A 20,060-nucleotide genomic window follows, 5' to 3' on the forward strand; every position below is an offset into this window, starting at 1 on the left:
CTGGACAAGTCCCGGAATCCCACGTGAGGGATATTTGTGGGGTACTAGGTAGCTCTGTCCCAGCATAGAGCAGCCCTGCACCCTTCCCGCCCCAGACCACCCCCTACCTTAACAAACTTCTCGGAGGGGGCGAAACAGCCCACGCAGAGAGACACAAGGATCCAGCCCCTGGCGTAGCTGCTCTTGGATGGGTTGTGTGTGAGCTGCTTGCTGATCTGGCAGTAAATCTCATCCCTGGGAGGAGACAAGGCCTCAGAGTGACACCCAGTCACAACCCCCCCCCCCCAGCCAGTCCAAGGCTTGCCAGGAGACAGCGATGGGCCAGGTGAGGAGGATGAGCACAGGTTCTTTAGATTTGTGGGTCATAAGGCACGGCCCAGATTTAGCAAAATCTCCGGATGGGGTCCACCATCCACAAAAGTGGCCTGTATCCTATACAGGTTCAAGGGTCACAGCCCCTAATGTTCACAAATAGGAATAATCAACCTGGTGCTGCCTAGACCCCACCACTGAGGTTGCCTGAGCAAGGGACCCCACAGGCTGACACAGCAGAAACAAGCCGGGCACTGGGGAGCATCTCAGGGCCTCAAGCAGAGTCGGATTCTCTGCACCCATCTCTCCAGCACGTGAGTGCCAGCATACCAGGGATCGCACTTGTTCTGAGCTGAAAACGTGTGCTCTTAGCATATCTTCTGTCCTGACACATCCACACATCCACATGCACACATATATACACACACACAGTGCACAATGCACACACATACACACACACACACGCACATGCACTTTTTCTGTCCTGGGAGCTCGGAGCTGCAAAAGGGCTTACTCAGGGCACACACACACACACATGCACACAGACACACACATGTATACACATATAAACACACACTCACATGTCCACATGCACACACACACACTGATGTGGTGACCCCCAGGGCATTCATTGCGGGTAGTGCGGGTAGGAAGCAGGATTGTCTAACTCAGTAGCTTCCTAATTTCGAGAGTTCAAGAACCAACAAGATTCCAAGTTGCCATCTCTTTATCATGACAACATAACACACACATGTGCACACATTCTGCCCAAATCATTTCCTAAAACAAGGACCACTTAAAACATCTAAAGTAGACAGGCAGCCGTCAGGCCAACGATCAGAACTGTAAGTGAAGCTGGCTTGGCTCATCGAGGTCCCATCCTGCCACAGACCAGTGTGGAGTCTCCGGCCTGACCCCACTCAACCAACAGACCAGAAACGGGCTTCCCACAGTAACCTTGACCTCGGTCTGGGCCAGCGGCATGAAGGTGAGCTGGCAGCAATGGGGTTAAAGCAGAAAACTCAGGGCGGGGGGTGCACAATAATCATAGCTACCAGTACCGGACTGCTATTCCCTTCGCTACCTTCCCTCAGGTCCCTTATTCCACCTTTACAGATAAGGCACAGAAAGACGGTGGAGACAGGTTAGGGTCGCATGGCTAGCCGGTAACAGAGCTAGATGCAAGCCTTTCTGCTTCGTCAGTGGCTAAAGTGATGGAGCCACTACCAGCTCCGACCGCCCCCTGCCCCCAGGCCCTGCCTAGAGGTGCCTAGCCACAGCCGCCATTGCCCCGCGGGCACTGACCGCAGTGCAGGCCGCAGGATGCCGTTGCCGATGATGAAATGCAGCTTCTCCAGGTTTGAGGTGGGCCGGTCCTCTAGCATGCTGTTGCCCTGCACTGTGGATTCCCCGTCATGCAGCCTCTTGGTCACCTGGGCCGCGGAGACAGGCTTGAGTAGAAGAGGTGAGGCTGGGGTGTTACCCACCCCACAGGAAGCAGGCAGACACAGGTAAGGTACTGCCCCTGCCAACCACTGCACAGGGAGCAAGCGGATGGGAGGATGGCCACTGAGTTTGTCCTTACGCCATCCTTAGGACTAAGAACTAGACCCCATGCTGGGAGTGCCAGGTTGATGGCACCTGCTACAAGGGTAAATTCTCCTCTGTGGTCTCCACTGCCCCCAGCACCTCAGTTCCCATCCTAGAGAAACCATTCTCAGACAGGATACATCCCATCCCTGACACCGAGAGGAACCATCATCCAACAACATTGGCATCAAGTACACCCTGGCTTACAACCACCTGGTTATCAAGGCCCCGGGCTTGACATGGCCAGTTCTCAGTAGATGTGTGTCTCTCCTGGCCTCACACAGTCCCAGGAGCTGCCCCACTCAGACGCCATGAGAGAACCTCCATCATAGACAGAGGGCCATGCCAGGTCCTCATCTACTGAGCCCATGTCTGTCTGTCCTAATCGGCCCCCTGCCCAGCCTAGACAACCCTGGGGGGAAGGCCTTGGTGGCCTCAGGAGGAGAGGGGCTGACTGATGGGTCGCAGTACAGATACCAACAGACCACCACAGGAGTCTGCTCCCAGGCTGACAGGTCCTGGGAAGGACTCGATGGTGTGTGTGTGGTGTGTGTTAGTGAGCAGCAGCCTCCTGTTCATGTGTGTTCATGTGTGTGCATGGGTGTGCACAGCCCCTCCTCACTCTTTCCCCTGCCCTGGGAAGCCCCCACCCCAGTGTGTTCCCATGCATTCCTGTCCAGTGATTGCTGCAATGCTGTACTGTGCAGAAGGGAGGCATCAACCGCCCCTGCTCCTCCCAATCCCACGCCCAGTCTAGTTATGCTGCAGTCCAGCCACCCAAGGAACCCCGAAGCGATGCCAGGCCCTGAGGTCTCTTCTTACCTCTTCTGTGAGTTTGGACTTCTTCTTCAGGGTCAAGTGTACCAACTTGTGTCTCACGCTGGTCTTCTTCTGCCCCTCAGGGAGCTGGGCCATGTAACAGAAAGGATGTGATATCCAGACAGTGGGGCTATGGGAAGTGTGTGTGCGTGTGCGCACACGCACGTGCGTGTGTCTGAGTATGTGTGAGTGTGTGTGCACGTGTGTGTCATTTCCACACAGATGCTCACCAGGTGCAGGCCATGAGGCCACTCTCTACCCTCACCCCCTGCTGAGACTTGGGCACTGTCTGCCTCCCAATAAGTTGTCACTAACACAGCAAAGCTTGTCCGCTCTGCAGTGTGGCTGCTCAGCGAGGATAAGCACTTTACAGTTGGCAAATGATCACACATTATTCTCACGAGTAGACAGAGGAGGGCCGGGCACTGGGTCAGGCAGAGACAGCTAGATCCTAGGACGTTTTCTGCTGATTCCCCGAGGCTGCCATGATGACATCATCCCCACTCGCCCAAACTGTTGTCAGCTGGGGGCACCTTGGCCTCACCTCGCCCTCACCCTGCAGGGCCTGTAGCTCCCTCTTGTACGTCTTCTTGCCCAAGGTCTCGTAGATCTTAGTCATCACCGGGATCTTCTCGCTGCCGTTGCTCATGGCTGTGTGGTATTTGGGCTCTGGCAGGTCCCCCATGAACCGGAGGACGGTGATCCAGACAGCCAGTGCCGCCTGAGGATGGAGTACAGGCGTCAGAAAGCCAGGGAGGGCAGCAGGGCCCTGGGCCTGGAGAAGAAGCTGGAGACAGCCAGCCACCTGCAGTGTGCACTGACCCTAGGCTGGGTGCTGGGACAAGGGCTGTCAGACCTTGGCACCGCCAAGGGTAGCGTCTACCCCCGCACCAGCCCAGCCCCATCGGCAGTGACCCAGCTGCAGGCAGCCTCACCAGCTGGTCACCCTCATCATCATGGAAGAGCAGTGGCTGCTTGAGGGGCCTCCGGGTGTAGGAGTGTGTGGTCGTGCCCTGGAAGTAGGTGGCAGCAAATTTGGCGAATTTGTACTCAGAGAGGTCCTCCTCATCCTCGTCAGGCAGGGGTAGGGCTACATCCACGTCCTCCTCCACCATCTCCCTCCTCCCTCGCTCCAGGTCCTGGGGGGGTTGTGTCCCAACCATTAGCCAGCAGGGCCGGAGCAAAGGCAGCTAGGCTGCTGTCCCCACTCCTCTTCAGACCAGCATTGGATATCAGGAAATCCTGCCCCGAAGTCCTAGTACCTCAAAGCCACTAGGTGCTTGGCCCTCCTGGCCTGGCAGGCCACTTGAAGTCCCCAGGAAGCCAAACATCTTGTCCACCATATCTGAGTGGCTGATGGGCTCATGGCGGGCCTTCTCCATCTGTTCCAGCAGCTCCTTCTTCCTCCGGGCCTCCTCCTTCTCCTTCAGCTCCCGCTCCGCATCCTCACGGGCTAGCTGGGCCAGACGCTCCTGAAGGCGGGGTGATGCAGAGGAAGTAAGTCAGCACCCAGCAACATGGCCTCAGAGAACAGCTGTCCTCAGGGAGCCCAAGAGACCAGCAGGAGCAACCCTGACTCCACCAGGATCCTGACACGGGGTGGCTGACTGTGCTCACAGCTCCCATCTGGGCCAGAGAGATGTCCAGCACCCCTGGACCACAGAGGACACCTCCTCTAGCATTCCCCTTTCCATGCCCTCCCCCACTTCTACACTCTCCCCTGCCTCCATGCCCACCCCTGCCTCTGTGCCCTCCCTGCCTCCATGCCAGACGTCCTGGGCCATGGGGCTGGGAACACTGTACTAGAACTGACTGAAAGGTTAATATAAGCCATGTTTAAAAAGCAAAATAATAATGATGATGATGTTTTAAAAACTAATATTAATAATGTTTTCATGATTTGGGTCATATTTCCCAAATATCAACTTCGCATATAATCAAATATAAAAATCACATGGGTACCTTACATCCTCCCCCCTCTTCAGCTAAGTCTTCATAATTGTGTGCACCTCCCAATTTTAGCCATGGCCTTTAGACAAGCCACACTTCAGTGTTCGGTGGCACTTGTGACTGGCAGCCTGAGTCGGGCTACATGACACTGGTCACTCTCCTGGCAGGCTTTTGCTCTGGGTGCCACCCCTAACCAGGAAGGTGCTGTGGGCACAGCCCTCTGATTCCAGCTCCATCCCACACCCCACGTGAGAGTTCAGCCGCTGTGGGCTGACGGAACCAGGAAGTATCTCCCAGGCGGGAGGAAGACGGCAAGGACAAGCTGGAGTCAGACTTGGATGGCTCCCTGGTCCGGCTCACCTGATGCTTGCGCTCCGCCTCCTCCTTGGCTTTCTTGGCGCTCATCTCCTTCCGGAGCTTCTCCTCCTCTGCCAGCCGCATCTTTTCTGCCTCCAGGCGCCGCCGGTACTGAGGAAAGGAGCAGCCGCGTGGACATAGAAACATGTGCAGCCCTTGTCACAGCCCGGCCTCACCCCACTCCAGTCGCCCCTAGGCTGAGTTGGTCCCCAGGTCGCACATGCGTGGGGGCTCTGTGGATCCCAGAGCCAGGTCTCTGGTCCGTCCTGATATCAGGCAGAGTGGAAAGTCTCCCTTCTGTCTCTGGCACCCTCCGCCAGCACCAGAGCAGGGGTGGGGAGACACCTGCGTGGGGCGGCACACACCAACAAGCCGCCCGCTCTTGGGTCTCAGGGAAACCCCTCACCTCGGCCCGAAGGCGCCTGTGTAGCCGGCGGGCGATCATGCCTCGGGCATAAGCCTGCACGGTGAGCACGGCCCAGAGGCGGTGCCGGAAGGCCTTGCGCACCAGGTAGGCACGGCAGCGGGCCTGGAACTTGATGATGCGCTGTCTGGCCAAGCAGTACTGCTGGTGCAGCTTCCGGGAGTGGTGCAGGGCCTGCAGCCGCAGGAAGCCAAGCCGCATCTGCAAGGACAGCCAGCCATGCTCAGACCTGAACTCCAGCTCAGACGGACGAGGCCAGCAGCAACATTCAAAGCACAAGCCTCCATCAGACTGGACCCACCAGGCTACCTGGGTCCCACAGTGAGGCCTGCCTCCTTCCAGGAACTCCAGCCTTAACTAACCCATGTTCTTTTTGTCCACCTCCCTACACCAAGTGCAGGCTACAGCCAGATATTCCAGAGTTGCATGTGACCAGGCCTCTCCTGGACCTTCCCAAGGTCTCAGTCTCACTATGCTTTAACCTACCAAAACATTCCAAAATCCCACGGGGAGAGCCACTAGAGCTAGAGCAGAGATTTGACTGAAGAAAAGGTAGGGCTGGCTGGGGCATCCCTGGATTCAGGTTAAGTCCCGTAACCAAGGCAACACAGCCGGTCCATGGTCAGGCCAGTAGAATCCTGGAAGCAAGGCTTACCAGCTCATAGTTCCTTCTACAGTAGTGACCCCGCCAGTGCCTCTGGATCACTGTGGCGGCACCCTTCAGTTTCAGGAAGTTGGACCTGAAAGGGGGGGCAGTGATGGGTGACTCCAGAGCAGACAGCTGGTGGCCAGAGTCAGCCAGGGCCCAGCTGTGCCGGGACAGCACAGTAACACCCCCCCCCCCCCCCGGTCCTGTGATCTTGGGCAAGGTATGGAACCTCTGTACCACAGCGCTGCCTCCTGGAAGAGATGAGGCATAACGCTTATCCTTCCTGCCTGGCCTTTAAAGCAGAAATTAGGAAGATGCCTGCTGAGAGAATGGATGTGTGGCCAAGTCAATATTGAAATACCGTGAAAGAGAGAGCTTTGAAGTTGTCCAACTCCTCACTTTGTAGGTGTAGGTGAGGGAGTCAAGACCTAGGAGGCTGGAACCAGAGCCCCACCGCTGCCTGCCTCTGAAGAGCCTGGTACCAGTCTCCAGCAGACAGTAGGCTGCTCAGACACCACAGTCACCTCTGATGGGGACAGAGGCCACAAAGCAACTGCAAGCATTTGCTGGGAAACACAGGAGGGAAGGGTGGACAGACACGGATGGCACCCGCCAGCGCTCCAGGGCCAGAATGCTCAGCGAGGCGAATGGTGGCGAGAACTGGAGGAAAGGCAGGGGAAGGGGAAGAGGCTGGTAGAGAGGGAGGAAGGGAGGCAGATTGTGGGTTTCTGTGACACCTGCATCACACTCTAGAATTGGTCTTGTCCATGTGTGGACCATCACAGGTATATGCATGTTCTGAATGTAGAATATGAGCTAGCGACATCTTGTAACTTCTAAAATATCGGTGAATATACCTCTCACCTCCACACATGCAGGAGGAACCAGCTAGTGTGTGCTCTGGTTTACGTGACATGGTAGAGCTTTGCAATTCTTGGATGACCTTGCGATCGTGTGCGTGTGCTGGGCACGTGTGTGATGGCTTCCGTGTGTGCACCACGGGCGTGCATGTCCCTGTGTCCGTGTGGGAGCAGAGGTGAGCCGAGCACACTCCCAGCGGGGATGGTAAGGGAGCAGAAGCTGTTGACACAGACCTGTCCTTGAAGCCCCGGATGACCTTCTGAAGGAGGATGACTCTGTCTGTGATGGCCTTGTCCCTCTCAACCTCCAGCAGCATGTCATGGTGGTCCTGAAAGGCAGAGCTCCTGAGTACTGTCCCCCAAGACTGCCCGCTCAGTCTAGGTAGGACCCGTCTCCTCCTGCTGTAACTCCGGCTTAGGTCTCTGTGTACCTCAGGCTCCTAACCCAGCTAGGGCCTGTGCAGTGACCTCCTTTGCTACCAGAGATTATGGCTGTTCCCCAGAGGCCTGGGGAGGGGACCAGAGGAGCCAGAGGCACCTCATTTCAGTAGACTGAGGTCACATCCTGGCTTCCCCCGTCACCGTTTCACCCCTGGACCCTGCTACCTTTTCTCTCCAGGATCTTGGCAGCACACTCCTTTCCCAGGACTCTCCTGGTGTCTACCATTCCCCCTCTGAGCCTCTCCTTCATACGAGTCAGACAACCTTCCTCAGGTCTTCCAAACAAACCCCACAGCACGTACCTCTTCCCGGCAATCAAGACCACGCCAGGCCCCACCGACACCTCCAGCCCTTCCCCAGCTCTCTCCCATGCCCAGTGCCCCTGCCTGTTGGATGAAATTGGAAGCTTCACTGGTTCATCAAATACACAGATGAATGGAATGGTCCGTGGGTAGACACAGTACTGGGTGGTGTGGCAGAGCCACAGAAGACCAGGCAGTTGTGCCCTTGATTGAAAGCCTGGCCTTTGAGTCTCACAAGGGGACGGTAAACATCTGTCTAATAATCACTAGACACGGGGTGAGACTCAGCCACCATGGCCTTCTCACTGGGTGGACAGATGGGTGGACGGGTGGACGGACGGCTGGGGCTGGGACATGTAGGCTCTTGAAGGATTCCTAAAGAACACAGGTGGGTGAGCATGGGGACAGTGGTGTCCCTCTGATTTTTCTGATGTTAGATACCCATCATGATTCTGTGGGTTCTCTCTGCCAACCCATGCCTGGCACTTGACCATTCCCTGCATCCCCCAGCCTGGCTTCAGTCATTCGCTTCTCTCTGAACTGGGCACAAGAGCTCCTATCCCATCCAGGAGGACAGTGCCTAGCACACAGAACTCACTCTCCAGCCGGCAATCAAGGAACAGAAGGGACGCAAACATATTTCCCAATGCAGAAACAAAGACATGGGAGGTGTGGGGTTGACTCAAAGCCCCCAGCAAGAGGAGTTAGATAGATCCCCCCAACCCCGACAAGACCCCACTAAAGGCAGCTTCCTTCCTCCCCTTCCTTCTCCCAGCCGTCCTGCATTCAAGCCCCGCCCCCACAGAGGAAGAGCCCTGCTGTCACCAGAACAGAGGAAATGGAAATAGGGAAGCCCACGCTGTCCCTAAGCAGTTGCTCTCCAGGGCCATGGCTGCGCAGGCCCAGGTCTTGCTCTCTCCCACCATGGCCTAGGAGGCTATGGGAGCCAGAAACTGTAGCTGCTGTCCCTGGTGCTAAGACAGAGCAGGGGAAAGACAGTGCACAGCTTACCCTCCTGAACCCTGCCTGACAAAAAAACACAAGAAGGGACCTGGTCCACTCTAGGCCACCCCAGGCCCAGCCTGTCACAGACCCGAGAGTGGACAGAAATGCTGAGCGGCTTGACCTCAGTCCCCAGGCTGAGAGCCACAGGCCAGGGCTTGAGTCCCCGCTATGGGTCTGACAAAGTAACCCACATCTGGTCATCTGACTCTAACCTGGGTCATCACCTGGCTCCATTAATTATCATAATTATTAATAATGAATCATTATTTATTAATTATGTTATTAATAATCAATAATGATTAAGCATTTTATGAATAAATACTTTTTCCTTTTTTTTTTTTTTTTTTTTAGTTTTTCGAGACAGGGTTTCTCTATAGCTTTGGAGCCTGTCCTGGAACTAGCTCTTGTAGACCAGGCTGGCCTCGAACTCACAGAGATTCTCCTGCCTCTGCCTCCCCAGTGCTGGGATTAAAGGCGTGTGCCGCCACCACCACCCAGCTATAAATTATTTCTAATGCTCACACAGCCATCAGGATACACCCCATGTGTGCAGGGCTCCAGACATGGCAGAGCCACGGCCGTCAGGACAGACTGCGCTCACCTTTAGAAAGATCTTGGTTTTGCCAATCTGCCAGTCATCATGTGTGCCCAACACCGCCTCAGCCATGCGCTGACATGTTCCTCGGAGGTCACCCTGGGTGGAAGACAAGGGTACGGACAGTATATCCAACAGAAAGGCCCCAGAGTGTCCTTCTCAAGACTGGGGTCAAGTCTGTCCCTGTCTGGCTGTGTGACGGATCCAGTCTAACCACCCTGCCTTCCATGAACATCTGTTTTCTCCTCAAGCCAACTGGATGACAACCATCAATGACAGCAGAGGTCTTCAAACATGCCCTTCTATCTGCCCCCTCTTCGCAGCAGTACCTGATGTGACCAAGTAGATGCCAAGCTCCAGTCGCACGTAAAACTGGAGCCCTCTCCCTGTGGCTGTGCCCAGCCTTGTACCTGCTTGTATGCGGGCTTCACTCCAGGCAGCAGCACACGGTAGCGCTCCACAAACTCCACAAAGCTGTAGCGGATGGGGTAGCCAGCGCGCCGGATGCGGATCGTCTCCATCATGCCTGAATATCGCAGCTGCCGTACACACAGGTGCCGGTCAAAGAGCTGCCGGGAGCAGAACCAAAGGCATCAGAGCAGAGGCCACTGCTGGGAAGCAAGGCCTACCCTGCCGTTGACCAGTGCAGACAGAAACATACAGAGGCCAAGGCTTCTGGGATCGTGGGGAGCAAAGCCAGGCAGGAGCCCAGGACTGTTGGTCAAACCCAAGTGGCAGCATGAAGACCTAGGACTGGACAACCATGTGCTTTAGGCTCAGATCACAGAAAAGGTCCTGATGCACAATTCATAAAAACTCAGAGGTATAAATTGGGGTTCAACCTGAAAGTCAGAAAAGCAAAGCACCCAGCCCCTGGCTCTTACCTCTACCTCAATCCAAAAATAGCAATCCTGCCTCCAGGAATCTACGACTGAGAACTGTCTCCTCCCACCTTATATTCCTCTCTAGTTCTGGGATTAAAGTCATGCACCACTGGGATTAAAGGCATGCATCACCCGGTTTCTATGGCAATTAGTGTGGCTACTGGGATTTAAAGGTGTGTGTCACCACTCCCTGGTCTGTAAGTATGACCAGTGGGGCTGTTTTACTCTCTGATCTTCAGGCAAGCTTTATTTATTAAAATACAAATGAAATGTCACTACAGTGTCCCTTGGGAGACACAAGAGGCTTCATAGATGCTGAGGGAAGGATCTTCCAAGACTGGAGGCGGGTGAGCTTGTGGGAAGGGACAGAATCTTGAAAGTCCAAGGCCTGCTGTGGGGAGCGTGGAAGGGGCAGTAGAGCCTGGGCCAGGGCACAGTGCAAGCTGCCAGGAGGTGGTACTCCACACAGCCCCAGGCCACCCTTCATGTGGCCCCCATTACAGACCCACGGTTATTTAAACAGCTCTCCAGGGTCTGGCTGTAGTGCCTTAGGAAGAGCGTGCTCTTTGAATTGTCATACAGTAGTCAATGGGCAGAACTATATCCCAAGTTCAGATGGAAAGAAAATGGGGAAAGTGGACCCAGGGGCTTTCTGGGATCAGGCTAGAGCAGGTAGGACTACACACATGATGTCATTATGGGCGTAGTGGCAGGAGGCAGAGGGAAGCAGCAGACAGAGAGACAGGTAAGGAGGCCACTAAAAACGTGGAGACCACAGACCCCAAAAGGCCTGGGCTGGGAAAAGTCCCAGGCAGCCAGCCCAGCCCTGTCACCCTGCATGTCCTGCTCCAGAGGGGGACCTGAAGTCCTAAGAGGACAGGACTCACCCACTCTGGGACATGATTTCCTGCGGGGACAGGGTGTACGGAAGGCCGGCTTCCGCGGTCATTTCCTCTCCCTCTGGGCCACTTTCCCCAGCCTTCCCTCCCTCCCTGCCTAAGCCCCACACCCAGCTTCCCCTGGCCCTCTCTCCCTCTCTGGATAAACAACCCCTCAGGGCCTGCAGTGGCCAGGAGCTAGTGGTTAGGCAGCCCTCGGGGATCTAAGCCCCTCAAAAATCCCTGAGCCCTGATGTGACAACGGTTACTTCCTCATAGGCAGCTTGCTGAAGGGGGCTACTCCCGGCCTATGGAAGGGCTAACAAATGCTGTCACTCAAACAGAAGGACCTCTGCACAGGCGAGTCCAGAGGGCCTTCCTGAAGGGGGTTAACACTGAACCTTTAAAACGAGGGACCACAGCAATGAGCCACACTACTATTTACTAAGCACTCAATAGCACCCTGCAAACTTCAGGCAATGAGCTCAGGGAAGAGGTGGCTGCTATGGCTCCTGTTTTCTCTCTCAAGGAAACTGAGGCACGGGGCAGCAGCGTATGACATATGTATAGTCACTCAGCTGGGAGGTTGCCTTTTACAAGTCCTCTGGTCTCCAGAGAGGACAAGACCTTTCACTGCCCACCTCCCCCGAGCATCTTGCCCCACCTCCCCCACCACCTCCCCCTCCCAAGGCTCACCATGGGCTTCTTGAACTCATTGGGTTTGATGCACCGCACGAAAAAGGGCTGGCAGGCGCTCAGCGTGCGCATAAGCAGCTCCAGCGACCGCTTGAACTGGCTGCTGAGTGTGGGCGAGCGCTTCCTGGTCTCTGCACCCTGTGGCAGGGGACAGACAGACAGTGGTGGGAGGGGCCACGGCTTCCCCCTCCCAGCCTCCAGCAGCTGTTCAGGAGGGAGAAAAGGACCAGGCAAGGCTACCAAGGTCAGAGCCTGGGTATGTGGGTAGCTGGGGATTTCCTGGTCTGAGATGGAGCATGGACCTCAGACACCCACTCCAGGGAGCTCCCTAGGACCCCCAATACTGTCCCTCTGTGCCCCCCCTCCCACCAGCTGGGACACTCTGAGCCAGCAGCCGCCCATCTCTGAGCCCTTTTCCCTCCCTGTATAAATGAGGCATTCAGACTTGATATCCTCAGGATGCTGGAGTCATCTTAAATACAGGAGTCAGACAAACCTAAATTCAAACTCTATATCTGGCCAAGGCCAACCACTAAAGGGTGCTGAGTCTCCACTGTTTCCTAAGTGAAGCAACATTGCCATCTACCCCACTGACAGGATCGGGGAGGGAGTTCAAGTGCAGGTCACCGCCCTCCGGCTGGGAGCCTGGGAGGAGCCAGCACTGCCCATGCCCTCTGCTGCTCTGCTGGTGGGATTAGCAGGCAGGCTGGAGGCAGTGGGAGTGACCTGGATAATCCTCCTGCAAAGGCAGGTTGTTCTCCCAGCGTTTGTACTGAACATTGCAAAATAACAGGGAGAAGGGGGACTAGGGAAGACCCACGGTCAAGCGAGCAGGAAACCAAGCTTCTGGACCATGGCCAGACTCAGACGAGAGAGCATGGGACTACCACACGCTGTTCTGGCCATCTGCGGGTGAGAACTCATTAGCAGACTTGATTTTATGTAAGATTTTATAGTCTTAGAGTTATAAGTCAATCATATCCTTCAGTATCAGAACTCTGGGGTGCAGGTGGAGAGATGGCTCAGTAGATAAAAGCACTCACTGCTCTTGCCAAGGTCCCAGGGTCCCAGTACCCACGTGCTAGCTCACAGCAACCTTCAACACCAGCTCCAGGGACCTGACATCCTCTGCTGACTCCGAGGGCTTCTGCATACATGTAGAACATACACTCACGCACGCACACACATACATATAAAATAAATACTTTAAAATTTGGGGTGCAGAAGCACATGAATGAGGAATTTGGGGGTAAAGGCACTTAGCCAGTACTAAATCCAGGCGATATACCATAGCTTCTAATGAAGCCTGCAGGAAAGCAAATGTTTTGAGGTCTAAAACATCAAGTATTTTTCATCTTAAGTTTCATTGCGAAACATTCAAAATTTTGTTCAGGGGATTTAGGAGTAGGGTGATGTCTGCTCTGGACCAACAGAGTTCTTGATTCGGCACCAGCACATACATACAGAGCTCGTGGCTCATAAGACAGGGCACACACAATGCACACTATATGCAGATAGTACACACACCAAGTACACACATCCCACAGTGCACACACATCCACATAAACCATACACACGTACCATATACACGTGTACATCATATAGCATTATACACATAGGCAACATCTGAGCATGCAGACCACACATGATGTATATAGCACAAACACCCACATGCACACATACAACATGCATACAGCATGCACACCATATAGCAAATGTGACTTGCTCACACCAAGCATGTATATACAACACAAATCACTCACAAATGCATACCCTACAGGACAGTGCATTTAATTTACACACAGCATGCATAACCATCCATCATAAATGCATACACATGACACAAACATGCTAAGACCACAGCGCTCAGCACACTTGCTGAACATATGCCATAAAGCACACGTGGCAACATGTGGCATGCATACTCTGAGCACACGTGCCTCTACCCATCCCCCACAGCACCTGCACACAGCAAGCACACTACAGCACTCGTGCATATATACGACATGCATCCACTAAGAACACACGCCACACTTTCCTCACAGCACACGCCCTGCATGCACATGCATGACATGCACATGGCATGCTCACTCTGTAGCACATATACACACAGGACATACATGCTGAGAACACATATAATACTAAATGGGGCACACATGCCCTTCATGATCCTGTCATCCTGAAGCTGTTTCCTTCTGTTTGTCCTCCTTGTTGGGACCCCATGACCACAGGCTGGGTCTGCCTTGCTCATTAGTATGTCACCAGGACCTGGGCACACTCACTGCTGTGTGTGCACCGGGACACACGTCAACCCCTTGGTCACCTGTCCTCCACGGTGCATAGACTGTCACCTTTCAAAGCTGTACAACCAAACCCTTAGGAACCCCCTCCTGCCCCTTCTCTCATATGGGACAAACGTGCTGGCCCTTCTTAGGGTCAGATGTCACTCACATTTCCCATCAGCCGGGTCCAGCCTCAGCCTAGCTGGCTCGTTTCCCACTTCAGCCTCCTTCCCTATCACCATGCCCAGCACTAACCACTCTACTCACAAAGCAGCGGAGTGGGGGCAGGGCTGGAAAACCAGCCACGTAGCCCCTCCTCACTCCAAGGATACCCAACAGCCCTACAAGGATTCATGATAGCTCCAGGATCTGCTCCAGTAGCCTCTGGTCCCCACCATCTGTTGGCACTCTTTCTGGCACACTGGCCTCCTGGTTCTGCCCGGGGTACACTTGGGACTTTTGCGCATGTACGCCCCTCTTCCTGCAAAGTCCCCCTGGGGGAGGGCAGTGCCTTCATTTCCCAGTACGGCCTGTCCTGAGCCTCATGAGCGATCCCAGGGCCTGCCACCACCCCTGTCCTTATCCATACCCCCCACAGCATACTTTAATCATTTACCGATCCTCTCACTTCTCCCCCTCTACTAGAGCCCAAGACTGAGAACAGGGTTTAGTTCTGTGTCTCTGCATTTACCGCTATGCCCTGGGACCTAGGGCAATGTGTGGCCTACGGAGGACACTCGGGAAGCATTTGTAGGTTGAACAAGTGTGTGCGTGCACGTGGGTGAATGGGGAGCGAGGGAGTGTGTGCACGTGGGTGAACGGGTGATTGAGGGTGTGGAGTCTGCTCTCCCAGCCTCGGCCACGGGGTTCTCATCTGGTTCTGTTTTATTCAGGGATAGCCTCCTTCCTGGTGATTACCGGATCTTGGGTTACCTGTGAGAGCTTGGGGGTGTGGTAAAAGACTGAAGCCAAGAGTCCAAAGGCTGACATGAAATGGGGACAAAATGGGTCTGAGGGAAGATGAAGCCATCGTGGTGTCTGGTGTCTGCAGTGAGCAGCTGCCCTGCGGATATGTCTGGGATGGGACATTCATCTGGTTACACCCCGTATGTGGGAAGGTGGCCTTCCTCCCCAGGTCAATAGGTCAGGGCAGGTTGTGAAGCCCTGAATTGCCCTGGGGTAGCAGACACAAGAATCAAAGGGTGAGAACTCAGGGGCTGGGGACTTGCTCAAGCTTGCGGGATTAGGTTCCTGGAAGCAGGCGCTACGGGCGTCCACCCTGACAGAAGAGCTACAGCTAAGATGCTCTCCCGGGCCAGTTCCCACAAGGCAGCAGCCAAGCTTTGAGCGCTTGCAGGATCTCTCTTGGCCGGGGACGTAGCTCACTTGGCACAGTTCCTGCCTTGCAAGCATGGAGACATGAGTTCAATCCCCCTCCCCCAAACCCACACACGAAAAGGTAAATTAGGCAGAGCACCCTTGTAATTCCAGTGCTGGGGAAGACAAGACAGGCAAAATGGAACCGGGACTCACTGGTCTGCCTGCCTAACCTACTTGGTGAGTTCCAGGCCAGTGAGAAACCATTCTCAAAAAGCAAAATGTATGGCTTCTGAGGAACAATATCTGGGGTGGCCCTCTGGCTTAGACACACACACACACACACGCACGCACATACACATGCAATACACACACACACACGCGCACACACACGCATGCACATACACACACACGTGCACACACACGTACACGCACGCACATACACACACACGCACACGCACGCACATACACATTCACAGACTCTTGACTGATGCCTCAGGGCAGCCCAGGGCCACCTGATTCTAGATGACATAATTGTGTCACTTTGGCAGTGGAACCCCTCTCACAGCACAGGGAAAGGACTTGTCCTATGTCAGGACTTGTCCTAGGTCACATTCAATCACTGCTGGAGTGTCTATTTGCATTCATAGCCAGGATAAAATATGCTCTGTGTGTGTGTGTGTGTGTGTGTGTGTGTGTGTGTGTGATGGGTGCAGGGACCGGTGTCACCCACAGGAAGGAAGATAATCCCTATAAGACAGACTTGGTACAACCCTCCCCTTATTGCCTCAGGTGTTGGATCTATCCTAGGCTCTGGGAGGGCCCAGGAGCAGACCAAATAAGTGGTCATCCCTGGCAGAGAGGAGAGAGGGACCTGGGAAGAGAGAAGCAAAGAAGAGGAGGGACAGTGTGGTAGCTGAGGGCCTCGAAGCAGCATGGCAGCCAAGTCCTGAGGGGGCAGAGACCAAGGCAGCTATCCTAGCTGAACCCCCTCAAGATGTGTCATTAAGGTGAAGGAAGCCCCCCTCCCCTCCTTGACTTCAGTCCTGAATCTGCAGAACAGAAGACCACCTGTGTCTACAATTAAGTATGTCATCAGAGTCCCAGAGTCCCTAAGGCCCACAGACACAGGATATATAGTAACAGACGTGGGGCAGAAAAGGCTTAGGGAACCTTCTCCTACCTTCTTGTGGACCTCAGTTTCCCCCTTAAGAAACCGAGATTACTGCAGCACACACAACTCAAAACCAAAGCCACTCCAGAAAAAAAAACACTCCACACACACAAAAACCACACCCCACAAAAGACAAAAAATCCAGTCCTCTCTCCCTTGGAGTCAGCCCCATCACGGTCATCCTGGGCCCCAGGCTGGGGCTTTTACCTTCACGGAAGCCGCTGCCTGGCCGACCGTGCCGGGTGAATAACCACAGAGAAACTATAAGGGGAACCACAGGCAGGTGAGAGGCAGAAGGGGTGTGGGTGAGAGAACCAAACAGCCACTGAGCCAGGATGGGGTGAGCCTGGGATAGAGGTCAAGGTTCTGGCCACCTCCCAATCAGCTCAGACTCTGCACAGGCACCTGAGAAAGGTGGCTCTGCCCTCCCTGCCAACCCCACCCCAACCTCGGACCCTGGGAAGGAATGAAAGAAAAGCAGCCCAGCAAGAAACTCCAAGTGACCTTTGCTGGACTTCACATGGGGGCAGAGTGGACCGTCCTCTGTATCAGCTCGGTCTGGGTGGCCAGCATGCCACACCTGTCCTGTGTCTCCCCTTACATCTAGCACAGGGACCTCCAGGGGAAAGCCAGACCCGAGTCCCAAGTGACCTCCCACACAGCCCTTCCTTCTCTGAGCCTCATACCCCAGTCATATCCCGGGTCAGTAAAGCAGGACTAGACAGAAGCATTTTGCAGACCTTCCCTTCTGGATGCCCAGCTAAGCCCTGTCTGCTGTCTTTACTCTGAAGTTCAAGGGGCTCCATGGATGGACAAGACTCAGGGTGGGGCCTGGATTCGAACCTGGCTTCCAAGGCCCCTCCTGCCCAAAGGCACACCCAACAGCCTTACCATGGCAACGTCAGCCTGGAAAATCTGCTTTATGAACTTGTTCCGGGAAGAGTGGACCAACTGAATGATGTCCCCATGCAGGGTGTCCCGGTTCTTCTCCAGGAAGCCTGGAAGTGACAAAAGGTCATCATGGCTCCTCCAGCAAGGGCTCCCCAAACCTACGACATCTGAGCCAGAAGGACCCTATAGAATTCACTAAGCTTACCCACATTCATTCCCCAATGGTGGGGGGCACTGGGTCTGGAGGGGACATGGGCTTCCCCGAGATCACAGAGAAAATGAGGTACAATCAATCCCCCAAACACATAGCCCCGCCTGTAGGTCTCTGTCTCTAGGAGAGAGCAAGGCTACCTTCTGGGTCATCCCTAAGTCACTATGAGCTTTTAAAACTAAGATGCCAGAGTCCATGATCCCCTGAAAGAGACCACATGTTGATGCTATAAGTCACTTGCAGGACAACTAAACACCACCACCTCCCGATTAGACAGGGCCGTGTATTTTACAGTGTCATCCCTGCCTGTGTTCTGGAACAGGCACTTACTATCTCCTCCATGTGACAAGGGAGGAAATTGATTTCAGTGAAGCCAGAGCAACAAGCCATGCAGAGTTAACACTCGAACCCAGGACCCTGGTGCCAACCCAGGGAGGCTCTCTGTAGGAAAGCTTCAAAGCTGCAGAAATTGCAGGACTGCAGACAGGGTGGGCTGGGTTTTCACCCTTACCTAATTTCCAGCCCCCCCCTTCCTTTTTCATTTTTTAAAGACAGGGTTTCTCTGTGTAGCCCTGCCTGTCCTAGAACTCACTCTGTAGACCAGGCTGGCCTCGAACTCACAGAGATCCGCCTGCCTCTGCCTCCCGAGTGCTGGGATTAAAGGCGTGCACCACCTCTAATGCTCACGTCAGCATTTTTTAAAGATTTGATTTTAAGACGGACTGTGAATCTGGCTAGTCCAGAACTCACAGAGATCCCCCTGTCTCTACTACTTTCTACTCTACTCCCTTCTGAGTTTACCACCATACCCAGCAAGATTTATCCTTCTGTGTGTCTATGACATGTGTGGGTGGGTGCCACAGAGGGCATTTGGTCCCTTAGAGCTGGGGGCACAGGCAGTTGTGAACCACCTAACTTGCGTGATGGGAACTGAGCTCAGGTTCTCTGGAAGAGCACTTAACTACCCAGTCATCTCTCTATCCCCGACTGTCAGCTTTAAATGAGCCAGCTGCATGCCCTTGGGAGTGCTGTTAGTCTGTATCAGGTCATAGAAGAACAGCTTAGTTCTCTTCTGAGCCTGAGTTTCCCCACTGCACAAAAGAGCATGGAGTCCTTCCCGTGAGCAGGAACTCAGACAGACTCCATGCCCACAGCACCACCCATGTTCCCATCGGCACATGAAGAACAACACAGTATGTTATTACCACGTGGCAGAATAGTAGTCAGCCATGAAAACAAGGAACTTGACCATGCCACAACGTGGATGAACCCGGGCAGAACTGTGATCAGCCATGTAAGCCAGACTCTAAGAGACAGATCGTGTGACTCCACTTACACGAGGTACCTAGGTGGCGAGGTCATAGCAACAGAAGGGAGAATGGCGGTGTTGAGCCAGGTAGTGAAAGATGGGGTTACTGATGGTGGACTGACCTCTGTGTGGAGTCGTGGGAAGCTCTGGAAAGGGCGGTGGTGAAGACTCTCAGTGTTGTAAATGAATTAGAGTATTATGTGGTTATGGGGTAAACTTTGCATTGTGGATGCTTTTGCCACAATTAAATGTGTTTTTTTTTTTAAAATTAATATCTGAAGGACTGGGGACGTAGCTCAGGGGTGGAGTACTTGATTAGCGTAGCTTTGACCCCCAGTATCATAAGAAAACAAAAACAAGTCCAGAATTCAGGAGGCAGGGGCAAGTAATCTCTGTGCTCCACATCAGCCTGGTCTAATAGTGAGTTCCAGGACAGCTGGGGCTCCATAGTGAGATCTTGTCTTTTTTTTTTTCCCCAAAAGAAAGCAAAAAGCAAAGCCCTGGATGGCGTGCTTCCTGTGGCCCCTTCTGTCCCCTCTGACCTCTGCACCACGTGGTCTCACTCCTAGCCTAGGGAGAGGGAAGGTTGGGGCACAGGCAGAAAGACGGGGACACACACACACACACACACACACACACACACACACACACACATACACACCTTGAGTCTCGTAATAGACAATGCCCGCAAAGTGATTGATTCCAAACTGGGTCTCGTGGCTGTTCTTGGGTGGCACGTAGTTGGCGTTGAGCCTGTGTTGCGAATTCAGCTTATGCAGCATGGTGGCATCCGTGCCCTGGGGGAGCAGAGTAGCCGCTGCCAAGACGCTGCCGTCCGGTGGTTCCTATCTACATCCTCCCTGTCTTTCTCAGCAGCTGCCCCTGCCACCACCACCACCCCCCCCACACACACAGGCTCTATGAGCCTCGATGCCCATCTGTGAAGTGGGTGAACTGGAACTGCTCATCACTGAATGCACATCCCAGTCTATGCCAGCTAGTTCCCATGATGCAAATCCTTGGACGGCTAAGGCTGGAGGATATCCTGAACCCAGGAGTTCAAGGCCAGCATGGCCAATAGCAAGACTCTAATCTCAATGTCTTTCCCCGAGGG

General features: G+C 54.2%; 1 protein-coding gene across 6 annotated transcripts in view; it reads right to left on the reverse strand.

Moving 5' to 3' along the window:
• Myo7a (myosin VIIA) overlaps positions 1 to 20,060 on the reverse strand; it is a 53,822-nt gene that overhangs the window by 19,159 nt on the left and 14,603 nt on the right. For 3 of the 6 annotated variants that reach the window (XM_038313864.1, XM_038313863.1, XM_038313861.1), the window contains exons 12-26: positions 19,608 to 19,743; positions 17,427 to 17,533; positions 11,763 to 11,900; positions 9,715 to 9,873; positions 9,311 to 9,403; positions 7,196 to 7,290; positions 6,108 to 6,192; positions 5,435 to 5,653; positions 5,032 to 5,139; positions 3,984 to 4,193; positions 3,657 to 3,860; positions 3,267 to 3,442; positions 2,725 to 2,815; positions 1,618 to 1,745; positions 108 to 234 (exon numbers count right to left, since the gene is read on the reverse strand). In XM_038313864.1, the coding sequence (XP_038169792.1) occupies positions 108 to 234; positions 1,618 to 1,745; positions 2,725 to 2,815; positions 3,267 to 3,442; positions 3,657 to 3,860; positions 3,984 to 4,193; positions 5,032 to 5,139; positions 5,435 to 5,653; positions 6,108 to 6,192; positions 7,196 to 7,290; positions 9,311 to 9,403; positions 9,715 to 9,873; positions 11,763 to 11,900; positions 17,427 to 17,533; positions 19,608 to 19,743 (2,076 nt within the window). Of the gene's footprint in view, positions 1 to 107; positions 235 to 1,617; positions 1,746 to 2,724; positions 2,816 to 3,265; positions 3,443 to 3,656; positions 3,861 to 3,983; positions 4,194 to 5,031; positions 5,140 to 5,434; positions 5,654 to 6,107; positions 6,193 to 7,195; positions 7,291 to 9,310; positions 9,404 to 9,714; positions 9,874 to 11,762; positions 11,901 to 17,426; positions 17,534 to 19,607; positions 19,744 to 20,060 lie in introns of all 6 variants that reach the window. The other 3 variants (XM_038313862.1, XM_038313860.1, XM_038313859.1) reach the window with 1 other exon arrangement.

This window comes from Arvicola amphibius, chromosome 12 (genome assembly GCF_903992535.2).
Source record: "Arvicola amphibius chromosome 12, mArvAmp1.2, whole genome shotgun sequence".
In the NCBI taxonomy this organism is placed as follows: Eukaryota; Metazoa; Chordata; class Mammalia; order Rodentia; family Cricetidae; genus Arvicola; species Arvicola amphibius.